Here is a 13,568-nt window from a genome sequence, read left to right as displayed (position 1 = left end):
TACCACCAACATCTGCTTCTGACGTTGTGGGCCAACATCATAAAATACAAGACGCTGCTTTCAGAGCAGCCCTCTTATGTGCAAATTATATGACCTTTACTGTCACTCAGCAAACAGGGTCCTGTCGCATCACTCGAAGGCTACAAAATAATATGTCTGTCTGGGTAAAGCCAGAGAAGCATCATGACTTTAGGCAAAGCTTGATGTTTGGCTTGACTTGCCATCAGTTCGCCTGTCACTTAACAACCCATTGCAGTATCTCCTGTGCAGAGCAGAGGACACGAGGCGCTGCCGCGAGCACCAGACTGCAGTGACCGGGACAGCCGTGGTGCCCTGACTCCACACATCCAGCTGCCAGCTGGCTAAGCCACAGCCCTTGGCTCATCTCCACAACATGCTGAAGGTTATTTTTCAGCTAGCAAAATTCCTGCCTTTTAAAAGCATGCTGGTTCCATTGTATCAGAATCTGCACTGTTTTGTAACACCAGACTCAGTTCAACTAACACCTGCCACACTCTTCCCAAGCAGAACAAGCTCATTCCTGTGCTTCTCAATTAATTGCAGATTCTTTTCTCAGATACAAGCTGCTGTCCATCACCCACTTCTCTACTGGGAACATGTAACTGAGCTTAACCTTATAGAGTTCTATTCCTTTCCCTGCCTCCCCCCCCCCCGCCCTTCATTCTTTCTGTCTGAATTCAAACTGAAACTTCAAAAAATGAAACTGAAAAGGTCTCTTTTTTTTTTTTTTTTTTGGCAAAGTCTCAATTTACAAAGCTTTGTATCTGTCTTCCCTAGATACAATGACGTTGGCTGACCTGCACCATGTACCAAGCTGATAAGAAGCTAATATATCTCAGAATGAATAAGACAATTCCAAAAACAATAGTTGAGGTATAAAAGATAGCATACTCAGGTTATAGCATCAGACTCAATTCCTCTATTTCTTGCTGCCTAGAGCTACTGTCTGTAAGCTACTCTAACACTCCCAGTCACAAAATAGAACATAACTTCTGAACTGCTTCCTGCAAGGTCTCCAAGCAGTGCTAAGTGCTCCACTGGCACATATTATCTAAGAACTCTGCTGATAACAAAGTGCTTCTTTAACAGTATTAGGCACAGATTCAGCCCTGCTGGGAAACACATTCAGTGTCTTCCTACTGTTTCTCACTAGTTTAGTATATATACAATGCCTGTTTGCCTCATCAGAAACACACTGAAAAGTATGTTTTAAAACACCTCATGAAACTTCTCAATGTCTAGAATGTTGCATTTTTTCATCCTTGACCTCTACTGCCTTTTCTCATTTGACGATCAGTACCAAAAGAATGTTTAAGGGCATTTAACTTTGAAGAGGAATGAATTTCAGACTCCAAACACCATTAAGAAACACAGCACCACAAGCCTTTGTCTTTTGTCTGCCTGCTCTAGAGTTACAGCATATCCAATGAAGCCTCTGAGAACAGAGTCTACCTAAAACTAGAGGTCAACCAGAAACTGCTGTGCAAGTACTTCCCTGATGCAATGCTCTTCGTCAAAAATCCATTACTCACCAGGCCTTTGGCAAACGCCCTGGGAAAGCAACCTTGCTTTACAAATGAATGGAAGAAAGGCAGTTGAAAACAAGAAGCCTGCCCTTCAAGAGAGGTTATCAAAATGACTGCATACTGACAGAGCAATAGGTACAAAAATGGCATCCTCACGTCCAGGGTTCCAATTAAAAACATTGTTGGCACTAACACAGAAGCAGTACTTTTTTCCTCTTAAAAAAAACACAACATCCTCTAGAACATGTAAGCATGCACAGAAAATAAGTATTACATGCAAACCAAGGTTATAGCAAGCCTCCTATAATTTCAGTAATTGCGTATGTAGTAGAAAAGCTGTTTAAGAAGAAGGGTGTTGTTTTTTGTTCTAATACAGATAACTGTTTTCACTTACTCCACCTACAGGACATTAGGTCAGATTAGATTTCAACAACTACAGGGATAAGAAAATTGACAAGTAGCTGAATTTTACATCTAGGCCTTCACATTACAACTATTGTCCTATAAACCCGTCCATAAATCCGCATTATAAAGTAATTTAGGCAAGCCATTTTGTTTTCCATTGCTCCAGTACAACATTTGTACTCTGCGGATGGCAAGAGAGCAAAGTTCAACCTGCAGCTTTGATAATGACAAGTGGTTACTCTCTTCTCATTCAGGTTGAATAGTTTTTCCCTCTATCCTCCCCTCTCTCTTTTTAAAAACATATGCATGCATATATGCATATATGCATATGGGCAGTGTGTAGATAGGTAGTCAGTCATCAGCCCTTCTTTAACAGGCTTAAGATCAGCTGGCTTCCAAGTCTGTTTAAGTGGTAGGATGTCCTACCCTTTAATAAAACCCCCCTAATCACAGCTGGTTGGGGTGATGCAGAAGCTCTTCAGAAGGCCCCACCTACTTCCCCAACACCACCTTTGCATAAGCATCATTAACAGGGATTAAGCATTAAACTGGCCTTTGCTAAGCAATTCCCTCTTGTCACCTCTCTCCAGACCTCCAATCCCTCAGGGCCTCACAGTGCCAGCAGGATGCAGCACAGCTGCCAGCACACACCCCAAGGCACAGCAGCTCTCAGCACACAGGCACCAGAGCATGGAACATAAACTGTGACACATCAGCCAGATACCCACGTGTTTTCATGACCTAAAAAACTATCACACAGGTGATACACAGATCAGTGTTTTGCTGTCTTCAGAAGCTAGGAACTGCTTATCCTGTCGCTGGCTACGCAAGATAATTCGGATAGTCTTCCCAAGAAGTAGTGGTTTTGTCCAAAGAATTTTTCACAGCCCTGTTCATCTCCCTGGAGAAAGGAATAAAAGAGTGCACTGTAAGGACTACTGAGCCAGACTATGAAATACCTCATTATTTTTGGATGTAAAATATGCTCAGAAATTTCAGTTGTAAATATGCTGAAGTTGAACAACGAAAAACAAGAAGCTGAAGACATATGAGTAATTTTCCTAGCGCTCTCCAAAAGATCAGATAAAAATTTCTGAAACCACAATGCTGAAGAGGTTATGCATCAACTACTCTAAGCTGCTAAAAAAACATTGGGGGCAATGAAACCATGGGTGACTGTGCCCCTCCTCCAGCCTCAGATGTCACCAACCCCTACAAGTGACCCTGCTGCAGACTCAGACATTCCACTGTCCTCAAGGATGGCTGTCTCCTAAACCTAACCAGCAACAGGGCAAATAAATGCCCAAGCAGGTTATTAGCTGAGCACAATGTATCCTAATGTTTTACCTAAATAACTCCTAAGCAACTTAGGCACCTGACAAGAAAATCTGGCATGATTACAAAGGTTTATTTTTTAAAATCAATAACATTAATAATGAGGCTTGCAGCTCTTGAATGTCAGCTCTGAACACCCGTAACTATTCAAACACACCATTCAAACTGATGCATTCCAGAGAAAGAAAAGACATGCATTTGATAACAAGATCTTACCTGTCATTTCTCTACATGATGTTAGAAATTGTAACAGTCTGGCAAAAACGATCAGAGAAATACAACTAGCTCATTATTTGCCCTCCATACAGCTTAATCTCACAAACTTGCATCTGACACTCATGCACATTACCAGAGTAAATTTTATTAATTTGTACACTTTAGTATAAAAATGAATTAGAACATTTTAGATCAGAAAAACTTTTTATTGTAATAGCTTACACTAATCTTTTCTTTCAATAAAGAATATAGCCAAACACTTTCTGATGCTTTAGCTCTCAGAAATTGACTTATGAAACACCCAAGTTCTGGACCTTGCATTCTCCACTCCAGTCACTTGAGCTAAAGAAATAACCACGTTATATGACTACCTATGAACGAAGTGAACTTGATTTTTGCTGGACAGCATAGAATCACTGAAGGCCACAAACGTGGACTTTTGTTACCAGCGTCCTCAGGAGACTCAATGTTTGCTCACCTGAGTGCTGGATGCCAGCTTCTGTACTCAGAGCACCTCCTTCATAAGTGTATTGGAGATGCTTAACTGATTTCCAAAATCACCACAGCATCCTCTTCCCTTTCTCTTCCTATTCAGGTACATGCTGAGTCACATTTCTTTCCAAATTTGAAATGCATCAGTATAGCTAGAACAATCTTCATCAACCTAGCAATACTGGAGCATCTGAGACTGGAGATCATGATAGGAAAAAGGCACTCTTCTGAGGACCTCAGACTACGTTTCCTTGTGTAGCAGAAGTTCAATAGTCCATGGTAAGAAAGCTGGACTTGGAAATGTACTTCAAGGCCAAAATGTGAGATTAGATGGTACAATACAGATTTTATGCAGTGTCCCATAAACTCTGACGTCCTTAAAAGGCTTCTGGTCTCCCTAGCTTAATAATATACACATTTTAAAAGAATTGCTTCACATCATCAGAAATTCATTACCAAAAGGAGCTAAGAACTTTTCTCCCAGACTTAAAAAAAGAGATGGCTGCTATGCAACATGCAACAATCTACTGTTACAGTTTGCAAGAGCTTACAAGTCCTTTAATTCGAATGAAATAAAAATCTGATGTAAGGAATGTCTCCTTACTGCCCCATTAAATTTTAAAAGTAAATACTAGTGCCAGCTAATGCCAGTCTAAATAAGCAAGGGACTGCAATACTTGAAAAAAATGAAACTTTTTAGCAAAGACAGTTCAAAGGCACCAATTTGTTACATAGATCTAGATCTGCTCAATAGCAAGATTAGATAAGAGATCTACAGACAAGAGCACATAAGTTACTGTAATTACTACTTGATGACAACTGTGGCTGAAAGTTAGCTTTTACTTCTGAAATGTGAGCATTCTCGTTTGCAGTGTAAATTTAGTCTACTCAGGTAGAAAGGAATTAAAAACAAACTGACCTTTGTTTCTCTTTTCATAGCAACAGTAAACAGCATTCAGTGCAAAAGAAGTTCCCCAAGATCAGCACTGAAGAAAAGCAGGATATTACAGAGAGGAAGTTATGAAACTTTAAAAGCTGCGCAGATATGAAGAAAGAAAAGCTCAACTCACATTTCAGAGGGCATGCCTGATTTTAGTTTGTGATTTTTTCCATAAATACTAATACAGATGACTTCAAGTCCAACTATATCCAAACTGTGGGATTCAATCAACGTTCAAGTGTGCCTGTATAACTAACGGATTTAAACAAGTCTTCCAAAACAACGTTCGCCGTCTTTTCTTACAGCAAAGCTCCTGCTTGTTTTCAGTGCCCTTTGCCCCTCCCTCACAACAGAGCTGGCGTTTCCCAGTGCTACTGCTTCTAAGAGCCACCTCATTTCTACCCTTATTCAAGGACGTATCTTATCAGGCTGATTAATGCCTAACTATGTATCCACCTACTCACAAGATACAAACGCCACAGTGGAAGTCTCCCATTGTTTCTTAAAGGGGTTATAGTAAATGCCAGTTTCATCCAGCTTAATAGGATCCCTCTGGAAAAGTGTGATACGAAGGAGGCAAAAGAGCCTCTTACTTTTTAATTGCCACTGTCAGCTAACTAGAAAATACTCTCAGGTGACACCATGCATTGACAAGTTGAAGTCAGCAATGACCCCTCTGAGCCTGATATTTGTTCTGTCTCCGACTTCCTTTAAGGCTATGATTACCCCTGACCAATTCAAAATACACTCTTCACAGTTATCTATAGAAACCTGGGACTGTTTGCGATACACGGGCAAGTTTTTATTCATTTATTGGTAATAGGTACAGTCACATTAACAGATTTGCTTTTCTTCTTTCTTTCTTTTTTTGGCACTCCCTTGGGGGAAAGCAAAAGGTGGATCAGAGGCTCATGTTTTCAAGTGTCAGGGCAGGCTGCACACCAAAGCTACGTGTGGTAAACTGCAGCTGCAATTACTACAGAGCTCAGCATGCACCAAAACTCATGTCCACTACATGAGGTAACTGCATGATGCTGCTTTCTGATCTCTGAATGGCAACAAAGACGTGCCCTGCAAGTCCAGTTTCCTCCCCATGACGTGTGATGTGCATAGTTAACAGATTGCTCCCACAGGGACTCCAAGCTGCCTGTACCCAAGCGCCGTACCAGCACAGCAGGAGCATGTTTGGCTCTGCACCTACCCTGTGAGTGGTCCAGAAGCTTGGCTACCTTCACTCTGGACATTCGCCAGCATCCCTACAAAACATGTAAGGTAAAGCCATCCAAAAGGACCCTTATGTTCCTTATGTTCCCTGTTAGACTTCAAGTATTCAGGTAAATAAAGCTGCCAGTTTAGCACCCTCCAAAAAGCATCTGGTTTACACGTACCAAAAGTATTTCACAAGCCAAGCCAGCACGAACTATATGGGGGCAACTGTGAGATTTACATGATCATTCCACAAGCCTGAATAAAAATGTTAATATAGATTAAACAGAGCAAAGAGAGAGTTAGGTCCCCTCCTCTTCCATGACATGGATATTCAGCAATTTCTCCTGTGTACTACTTTAAAAACTTTATAGCTTTCCTTTAAAGACATTATAGGGAAAGCCCAGGTGCAAGGTCTGAGCAACTGCACAACACAGCTACAGTGCCCACCAGAATCAAACAGCAGCAATACTGTGGCTGTTTAAAAGGCCCTGACCTTTGTTTTCCTAATGGACTGTTCCATTACTACTCTGCTCCCTTTCTTTCTGAGGCCTTGTTAAAAACTAGAGCTTTTCAGTTTCACTTAGGAATTGTGATAATTGCTAAGGAGAGCAACAATGTTTTCTTTCTTTTTCTCAACTACAAGGTAGCAGGCCCTGGAGCTCCACAGGGAACACTGGAGGAGCAGGCTGGACCCCATCACCTGAAGGCCAGCGCCCGCAAGGAAAGGCTTGCCACCTCCCCACTGCAGCCCAAGGGCTTGAGAGCCTGCTGTGGTTTTATAAAGAAGACTTGGCATTGTATTGTGTGTGAATTTCAACTTGGAAACACAGGCTATTTTTTCCCTAGAACTTTTCCAGCTAACAAAGTGGACCAGGCCTACACACAGACAGCTGTCACCAGCCAAACATCCCTCCTTGTGACGACCACCATCTTCTGAGCAGCACCAGCCTTGCGGCTTAGAGGCAGCTCCTGAGGCAGCATCTTTTCAAGCCAGCAACAGCAAGTGAAGCAGCTCTGCAGCAGATGAACACTCATTATTCCAGGGTAAATTTTTTAGCCTTCTGGACAGGTCTATTTTCTGTTTATGTGTGTATATACTGGTATATAAACACATTTTCATACACACATATGCATATCCTTCAAGCAAAACAGGAAAATAAAGCCATTCCTTTAATTTCCTTCCATTTCATTTTATAGAAAAGAAAATATCTACTTGCTTTGGTGACTGTTACGCTATTTGCTTGAAGACTAATCCATGGAGACCAAAAGGCAGTGTTAGTACAGTACCCAAAGTCATCATGCAACAGAAAGATACTTTTCTTCTCACACAATAAGAAAATATCAATTTAGAAAATGAACAAACAAATTCAATCCAGCCAGCAAGGTCTTCTTGAGAAGAATACGGCTGAACTTCGTTACGACAGCAGAAGACTACCTTTAGTCTGTTTTCTTAGGATATGTCTGTATGCTGACTAGTCAGACACTTTCTAAACATAAACATTTATACATGGGTGGAGTATATAAGAAGTGCTGTTTTGTTTACTTACAAAAGTAACAGGCGAGCTGTTATGGGAATCATTATCAAATAACAGTCATGTAAAAGTAACCTAATCTTTTTCTCCCCAAACCATGGCAGGCTGCACTTGTATCCCTCTGTGATATTACAAGGAGACATAGACAGTGACAGTGCCCTAAGTGGAAACATAATATTATCCTAAAACAGAACTCTTTTTGCAAGGTCTGTCTGCTGTCTCCAGCAGCTCCTTACTCCTGAATTCTCATTAGAGAGCTCCTCTTTCCGGTGCAAGTTAGGCTACCCACAGAAACATCCTAATCTGTGCTGAGATTAGACAGCCAGGACATGCGCAAGCTTTTGTGAGGACACATCAGACATAGTGTATCATCAGACAAGCTCTAGCATATTCAGAGAGCCCTGGCAAGTGCTTGCTCTCATCCAGCTCAAGTACGTTTAATGCTGAGCTGGACAGGTGAAAATAAAGGAATTGGTACAGCGTTACAAACCCTGCAGCATAAAGCAGAGAACTGTCTGATATTTTCCAAGTTAATGAAAAAGCCTATCGTTAGGTCAGAACACTGACAGTGTAAAGAAGAAAAAACAGCCTTCCAAGACTATTTTTCAAGGGGAAAAAAAAAAAGAAAAAAGAAAAAAGATGAAAAAACTGGCCTGGTAGATTTCATGCAAAAAGCACAGAAGTAAAGGCTGAATGAAACATTTTCAGAAGCAGCCAAGTTTTGTTGAGTGGTGCAGATCTACCTACCTGTTTATCACTGAGTGATAAGTGTCTATTACTAGTCATCTCCAATTCAAGATCAATTTGTTCATGTACAAAAGCAGAAGTGCAAGTGACATGATTTTCTATGAAATTTTGTTCTGCCATTGACACTCACTATTGTGCTGGTGAACAAAGGCATTCTTGGCTATCAGGTATCAAGACCACATGGTGCACTGAATTAATCAAGCTTAATTATTAATCTGTGCAGTCAGGATTTCCGGAGTCAATCCAACCACACTATTACTGTGTCAGCCTGAAACTTGGTGCCTGATGGTAAATGAGTGCACTGTAAAAATCTGCACCCGAATACAGCCCTGGTGTTTATTACAGCAACTCAGAAAATCTCCATTTGATCACCTTTACACATTTTATTCACACACACCTAGTTTTAAAGCCATTTTTACCTATCAAACCAAAGGAAGCAAACTCCATAAAAACATGAGCACCGTGAAATGAAAGATGGCACAACCTATTAATGGGCTTAGTTAAGTATAAGCTTATTCACCTGTTCATTCATGTTTTAATCCACATTTGGATAAAAGTCACCGATGTAATTTTCAAAGTAGTGTGCACTGCTTTTTTCCTCTACTGTACAATTAAGCACTTAACTCCAAAGAAGAATACTTCCTGCAACCTTAAAAGTCTCATTCTGAGTTTGCATCTCAGTTTCTCTCCCTGCCTCAAGCCAACTCCAGTTACTTCAAGGGCATATTCCACTGAGCAGCAACAAATCAAGTTTTAAAACTTCAAGATACTAGATCCCATTTGAAATCCACTGCTTAAAACCGTCACTCATCATACGAGGTCAAACAGGTACCGCAGAAATTACTTTAAGCTCAGCAAACCTTACTTCTGGCAGAGGGCTGGCCGGTTTGGTTAGGATTCCTCCCACATAAACGACATTCGGTAGCGTTGGTCTTGGAAACTCCAGTGCTATATCAGTACAAAGCATCCACAGGCTGGATCCGTGAACCAAGTCATACATAGATCGTTCTGGCAGAACCTTGTGCTTCTGCATTATCCTTTCATATTTTGGCAGAACCAAAAAGCTGACTCCAAATCTTGAAATAAGATAAACAAAAGTATTTTTCATCCTCTCAAATAGGTTCATGCGATCTGTAAGTAGTGAGTTAAATTCTGGAACGTAAGAGAGCGGTGCTGGAGCACCCACTTCTGCTGGATACCAGAGGCCAGTGGAAAAGACGGCATACTTAACCCCTAAAAGGTGAGCTATAACAAATCCACACATCTCATTGGGATCTACCAGGAGCAGGTCAAACTTTTCCTGTTTCAGGGTACGCATGAGGTTTTGGTTGCCAACAATCATGTCGCAGTTCTTTGAATAGTGGTCTAGGATGTCGAACAGTTCCAGGGCCGTCAGTCTCCCAGAGAAGATACTCCTCATCTTGGACTGGAGAAAGTCATCTGATGTGCTGCTGTTAAAGATCCCTGGGTAGCGCTGAAGTCTATAGTGATTAGATGGAGGAATCTCTCTGCCCTCAGAGAGGAGAAACACTGTCTGGTGACCTTGGTCGTGCAAGGCTGAGGCCAGAGTCTTGAAAATATAAAGATGGCTTTCAAACATAATTGGCGGCACAACAACAATTTTGGCAGCCCTTGCTATCCCAACGGCGCTCCACAGGAGGATGAAAACTGGAGTGTACGGCTTCATAGCTGAAATGAGAAACAAGACCATTACATCAACAGCACACAGGTTGGTATTTTACCTGGAAATTAAAAAAGAAGAAAAAAAAAAAGGTATGTTTTAACTCAGTGGCTATCCCCTATCTCAAAGATGTCTTTGCAATTGGAATGGGGAAGAACAGTGACACAAGGCTTTAGAATAGGTTTGGTAGCGTTCATTTTCCAAAAGGTCTGCCTTCCTCCCTCCCTCTCTGTTTCTATCTGGCACAGAGGGTAGATGAAACCTCTTCCAGCACGGGTAACAATACGGCATCGGCACAACATGGCAGGAAAACTGACAAAAAGAATGAGGTTAGTGCTCTCCACAAAGATACTGCATGCATTGCTTCTGAATTACACGTGCTATCTAACAGCTACAGTACCTTGAAGTCAGGTCAGAAAGCTAGACCCTGTAAGATCTGGGATTATATTTAAAATCACAATTACACTGTAATCACAATTACATACTGTGTGAAATGAACACTACCATACTAAAAGACCCAAAGGCTAAAAAGCCATACTAATTCACATCTGAAGGATGCATAGGACGTTTCCTTTCAGCACAGAATATGACTATTTCATAGATATGTTTCAGTCTTTCATCCCTAACTAGAACTTCCACAACAACAATTCTTATTGTTCACTTTGTGTTCACTGTGCTGAAACCCCCACCCTCCTACTGTCAACACATGAGTAATTCTGCTGCAAGCGCTACTGATAACCAACCACAGCTTTCAGGCTGTCCTGTTTCAAACCACAGGTCTCTATTCTGATTTCCTTGACACTTTCTGCTGTTTTGTTTTCACTTAAACCAATGAGAATTGAGCACATAAAGTCTCTTCCACTACAAGGATGTTGCTTTTCTTGTTTAGTATCAACACTGACCAACACTGAGGTCAAAAGTTGAAACCTACCAGGGAGATGCTACCAAGAATCAAAGCAACAGCTTTAATCTTCCAAAAATTACACTTTGCATTTGAGAACAAGAGAAATAAAAGGGAATTAGAACCACGTACATGAATATCCACGTCAGCTTCCAGTGAAGCAGTTTTACAGGTGCTAGATTGTAAACCTATTTAAACTGGCACTTACACAGACACTGAAGCATGAACTCTAGCCTATACTGATAATAATATCATCCTAAACAAAGGCAGTTCTTGTCAGTAGCAGGCTTCTGAGGGACAAGAAAATAATTTTCCTCACGAATAAAGCCTACAAAACATTGTACATCAAATGAAAGCAAAGCCTACCAGAAGCATGGAGAGGGAACGTCAGCATGCTCCTCAGTCACATTAACCCTCTTAGGATAGGGAAATGAGTACAAGCCAAACCAAACAGTCTGCTATTTTCTTGTGCCAAACCTAAGCCATGTGGAAATGAGACTCTCTCACAGTGTCCTTTATAAATAAGCAGTACAGAAGCTAGTGACGCTACTACTCAGGCCTTATCATCTCCTTGCAGTGTACTGTAAGGTCAGGCTGGACCAGGCTCTAACCAACTTGTTCTAGCTGTAGGCATCCACATTTATTGAGGGGGAGTTGGACTAGATGACCTTCAAGGGTCCCTTTTAATTCAAACAATTCTGGGCTCTATGATTCTACTCCTGTAACTCTCCTGAAACAGATTGCTTAGAATTTTATTTATTTATTTTAAATGTCATGCGAGTTACCAGCTCATCAAAAGAGCATCTTAACTGTATCACTACAATCTAATATTGGACTTTCTGATAATGGCCCATTTTTTTTCCTAGTCCAGCTTCTGCAAGTGGCTTGATTTTGAAGCATTTATAAGCATGCACAGAGTTCAAGTAAAGCTGCAAAATTGCAACAAGGCACACAGATTATTTGCATTATGTTTGTCATGTGAAATTCTTAATTGACTTCTGTTCCACACTCATCTTCAGAAAGCCTTAGCCATTACCTAGGACATAACTGACCATCACTAGAATCCTTCCAATTTTAAGTAATCACCAGCTGTTGTCTTTGCACGCATGCAAATTCAATTTAGAAGTCTGTGAGGGCAAAGAGAGCTGGCTTGATCTGCTTTTGTTTTGTCTTCCTGTGAAAAAGCTTGCTGTACAACGAGGTGATGCAAAATCTTACGTACCCACAAGCAGGCAGGAAGAAACAGAAGCATAGGAAACACACTGAGATTGCTGGAATGCCAACACATCCATGGGCTGAAGTAGTGTTCTGTCAGGTGCTCCAAGCTTCACTGTTTTGAGGCACAAAGCCCAACTTTACCAACATAATATGTCAGTGGAAGAGGAAGAAAATTACTTGCCGCAAATATTACCAGCAGCACATATTACTCATCTGACATCAGATGAGATTGTTTGCTAAGCTGCTTCAATTAAGGTGTCAGAAGTTACCCCAAAACAGCTCCTCCTCTGCAAACTGCAGTAATCAAAATAAAAATAAACAGCGATTCTGTATTTTTCTCCAACTTCAAAAAAGTACACTTTCTATATGAGAAACAGCTTGCCCCTTGATTAAAACTTAAAACTATTAAAACTTTGGCAAAAAAAAAATGAGTGATGATATCAATGTCAAGAAAAACAGAAGTCCAGTACTGCATTACTTATTTTTTTCATTGTTACATCTGCAGCAGAAACCCCTGACCTACCAGGCTGTGTTTAAAGCATTAAATTGACTTTTCAGTTCAGGCCTTTGCTTTCATTGGTGGCTCTATAAAAATGCAGCGCTCCACAGAGCTCAGCTGACTTCCAGGAGCCTGACTGGAAGGATGTGCCCAGACCGGGTGCTCTTAATCACTCCACTCAGCACCACTCTTCACTCCCACATGTTCACAGACTGCTAGAGCTGCAGGGGCTCTACCAGTGAAGAACACAGGCCTGGCATCCACAGACAAACAAGCCACGCTCAACTATCATCATCACGCTCTGCTGATCAGCAGTGCTGGAGGATAACACCCACCAAGTAAGTTTTGTTTGGAATAGAAACCATTTATCAATGAAACACTCAAGAAAAGTGATTAATCAAACTTGGAAAAAAAATGTTATTGACTACACTCCTCATGCTAGAAGCATTCTCATCGTATATTAAGATACCACTTCTGCCAACAGGAGAGATATTACAAAACAGTAAGCACATTGGGAAATGCAGAAAGAATTTATGTTTCTAAATTATTGCAAATCAATGGTAGCAGCACCTGAAGGCAAGCCATGATCCAACAGGCTACCAGATGCAAGCATCCCATGGTGCACTTTGATCTCCTGACCTGATACAGGCTGGAGCACAGCACGTCCTAACAAACAGAAAGATACAATCCTTAGCTCCAAGGCCTGTTCTCCACAGCTTACGTCATGCGCATGCCACCCAAAGCCACGCGGCATTACAGCTGCACTTCCTTGGGAAGATTAGAATATCACACTATCTCTTCCCATCCCCGCCCTCAGTCAACAGCTCTGCTTTAAGTGAAAACATA

The 13,568-nt window shown here is 41.2% G+C and overlaps 1 protein-coding gene across 6 annotated transcripts in view; it reads right to left on the bottom strand.

Moving 5' to 3' along the window:
* UGT8 (UDP glycosyltransferase 8) overlaps window positions 1–13,568 on the bottom strand; it is a 45,821-nt gene that overhangs the window by 17,097 nt on the left and 15,156 nt on the right. For 5 of the 6 annotated variants that reach the window (XM_052681987.1, XM_052681990.1, XM_052681986.1 and 2 more), the window contains exon 2: window positions 9,289–10,112. In XM_052681987.1, the coding sequence (XP_052537947.1) occupies window positions 9,289–10,110 (822 nt within the window). In that variant the 5' untranslated portion in view covers window positions 10,111–10,112. Of the gene's footprint in view, window positions 1–9,288; window positions 10,113–11,035; window positions 12,449–13,568 lie in introns of those variants that run through there. The other variant, XM_052681991.1, reaches the window with a different exon arrangement.

Source organism: Tympanuchus pallidicinctus, unplaced genomic scaffold (genome assembly GCF_026119805.1).
Source record: "Tympanuchus pallidicinctus isolate F22 unplaced genomic scaffold, pur_lepc_1.0 scaffold2, whole genome shotgun sequence".
NCBI lineage: Eukaryota > Metazoa > Chordata > Aves > Galliformes > Phasianidae > Tympanuchus > Tympanuchus pallidicinctus.
Note: the sequence above shows the minus strand (reverse complement) of the source record. Positions and strands in the feature narration are given on the sequence as shown.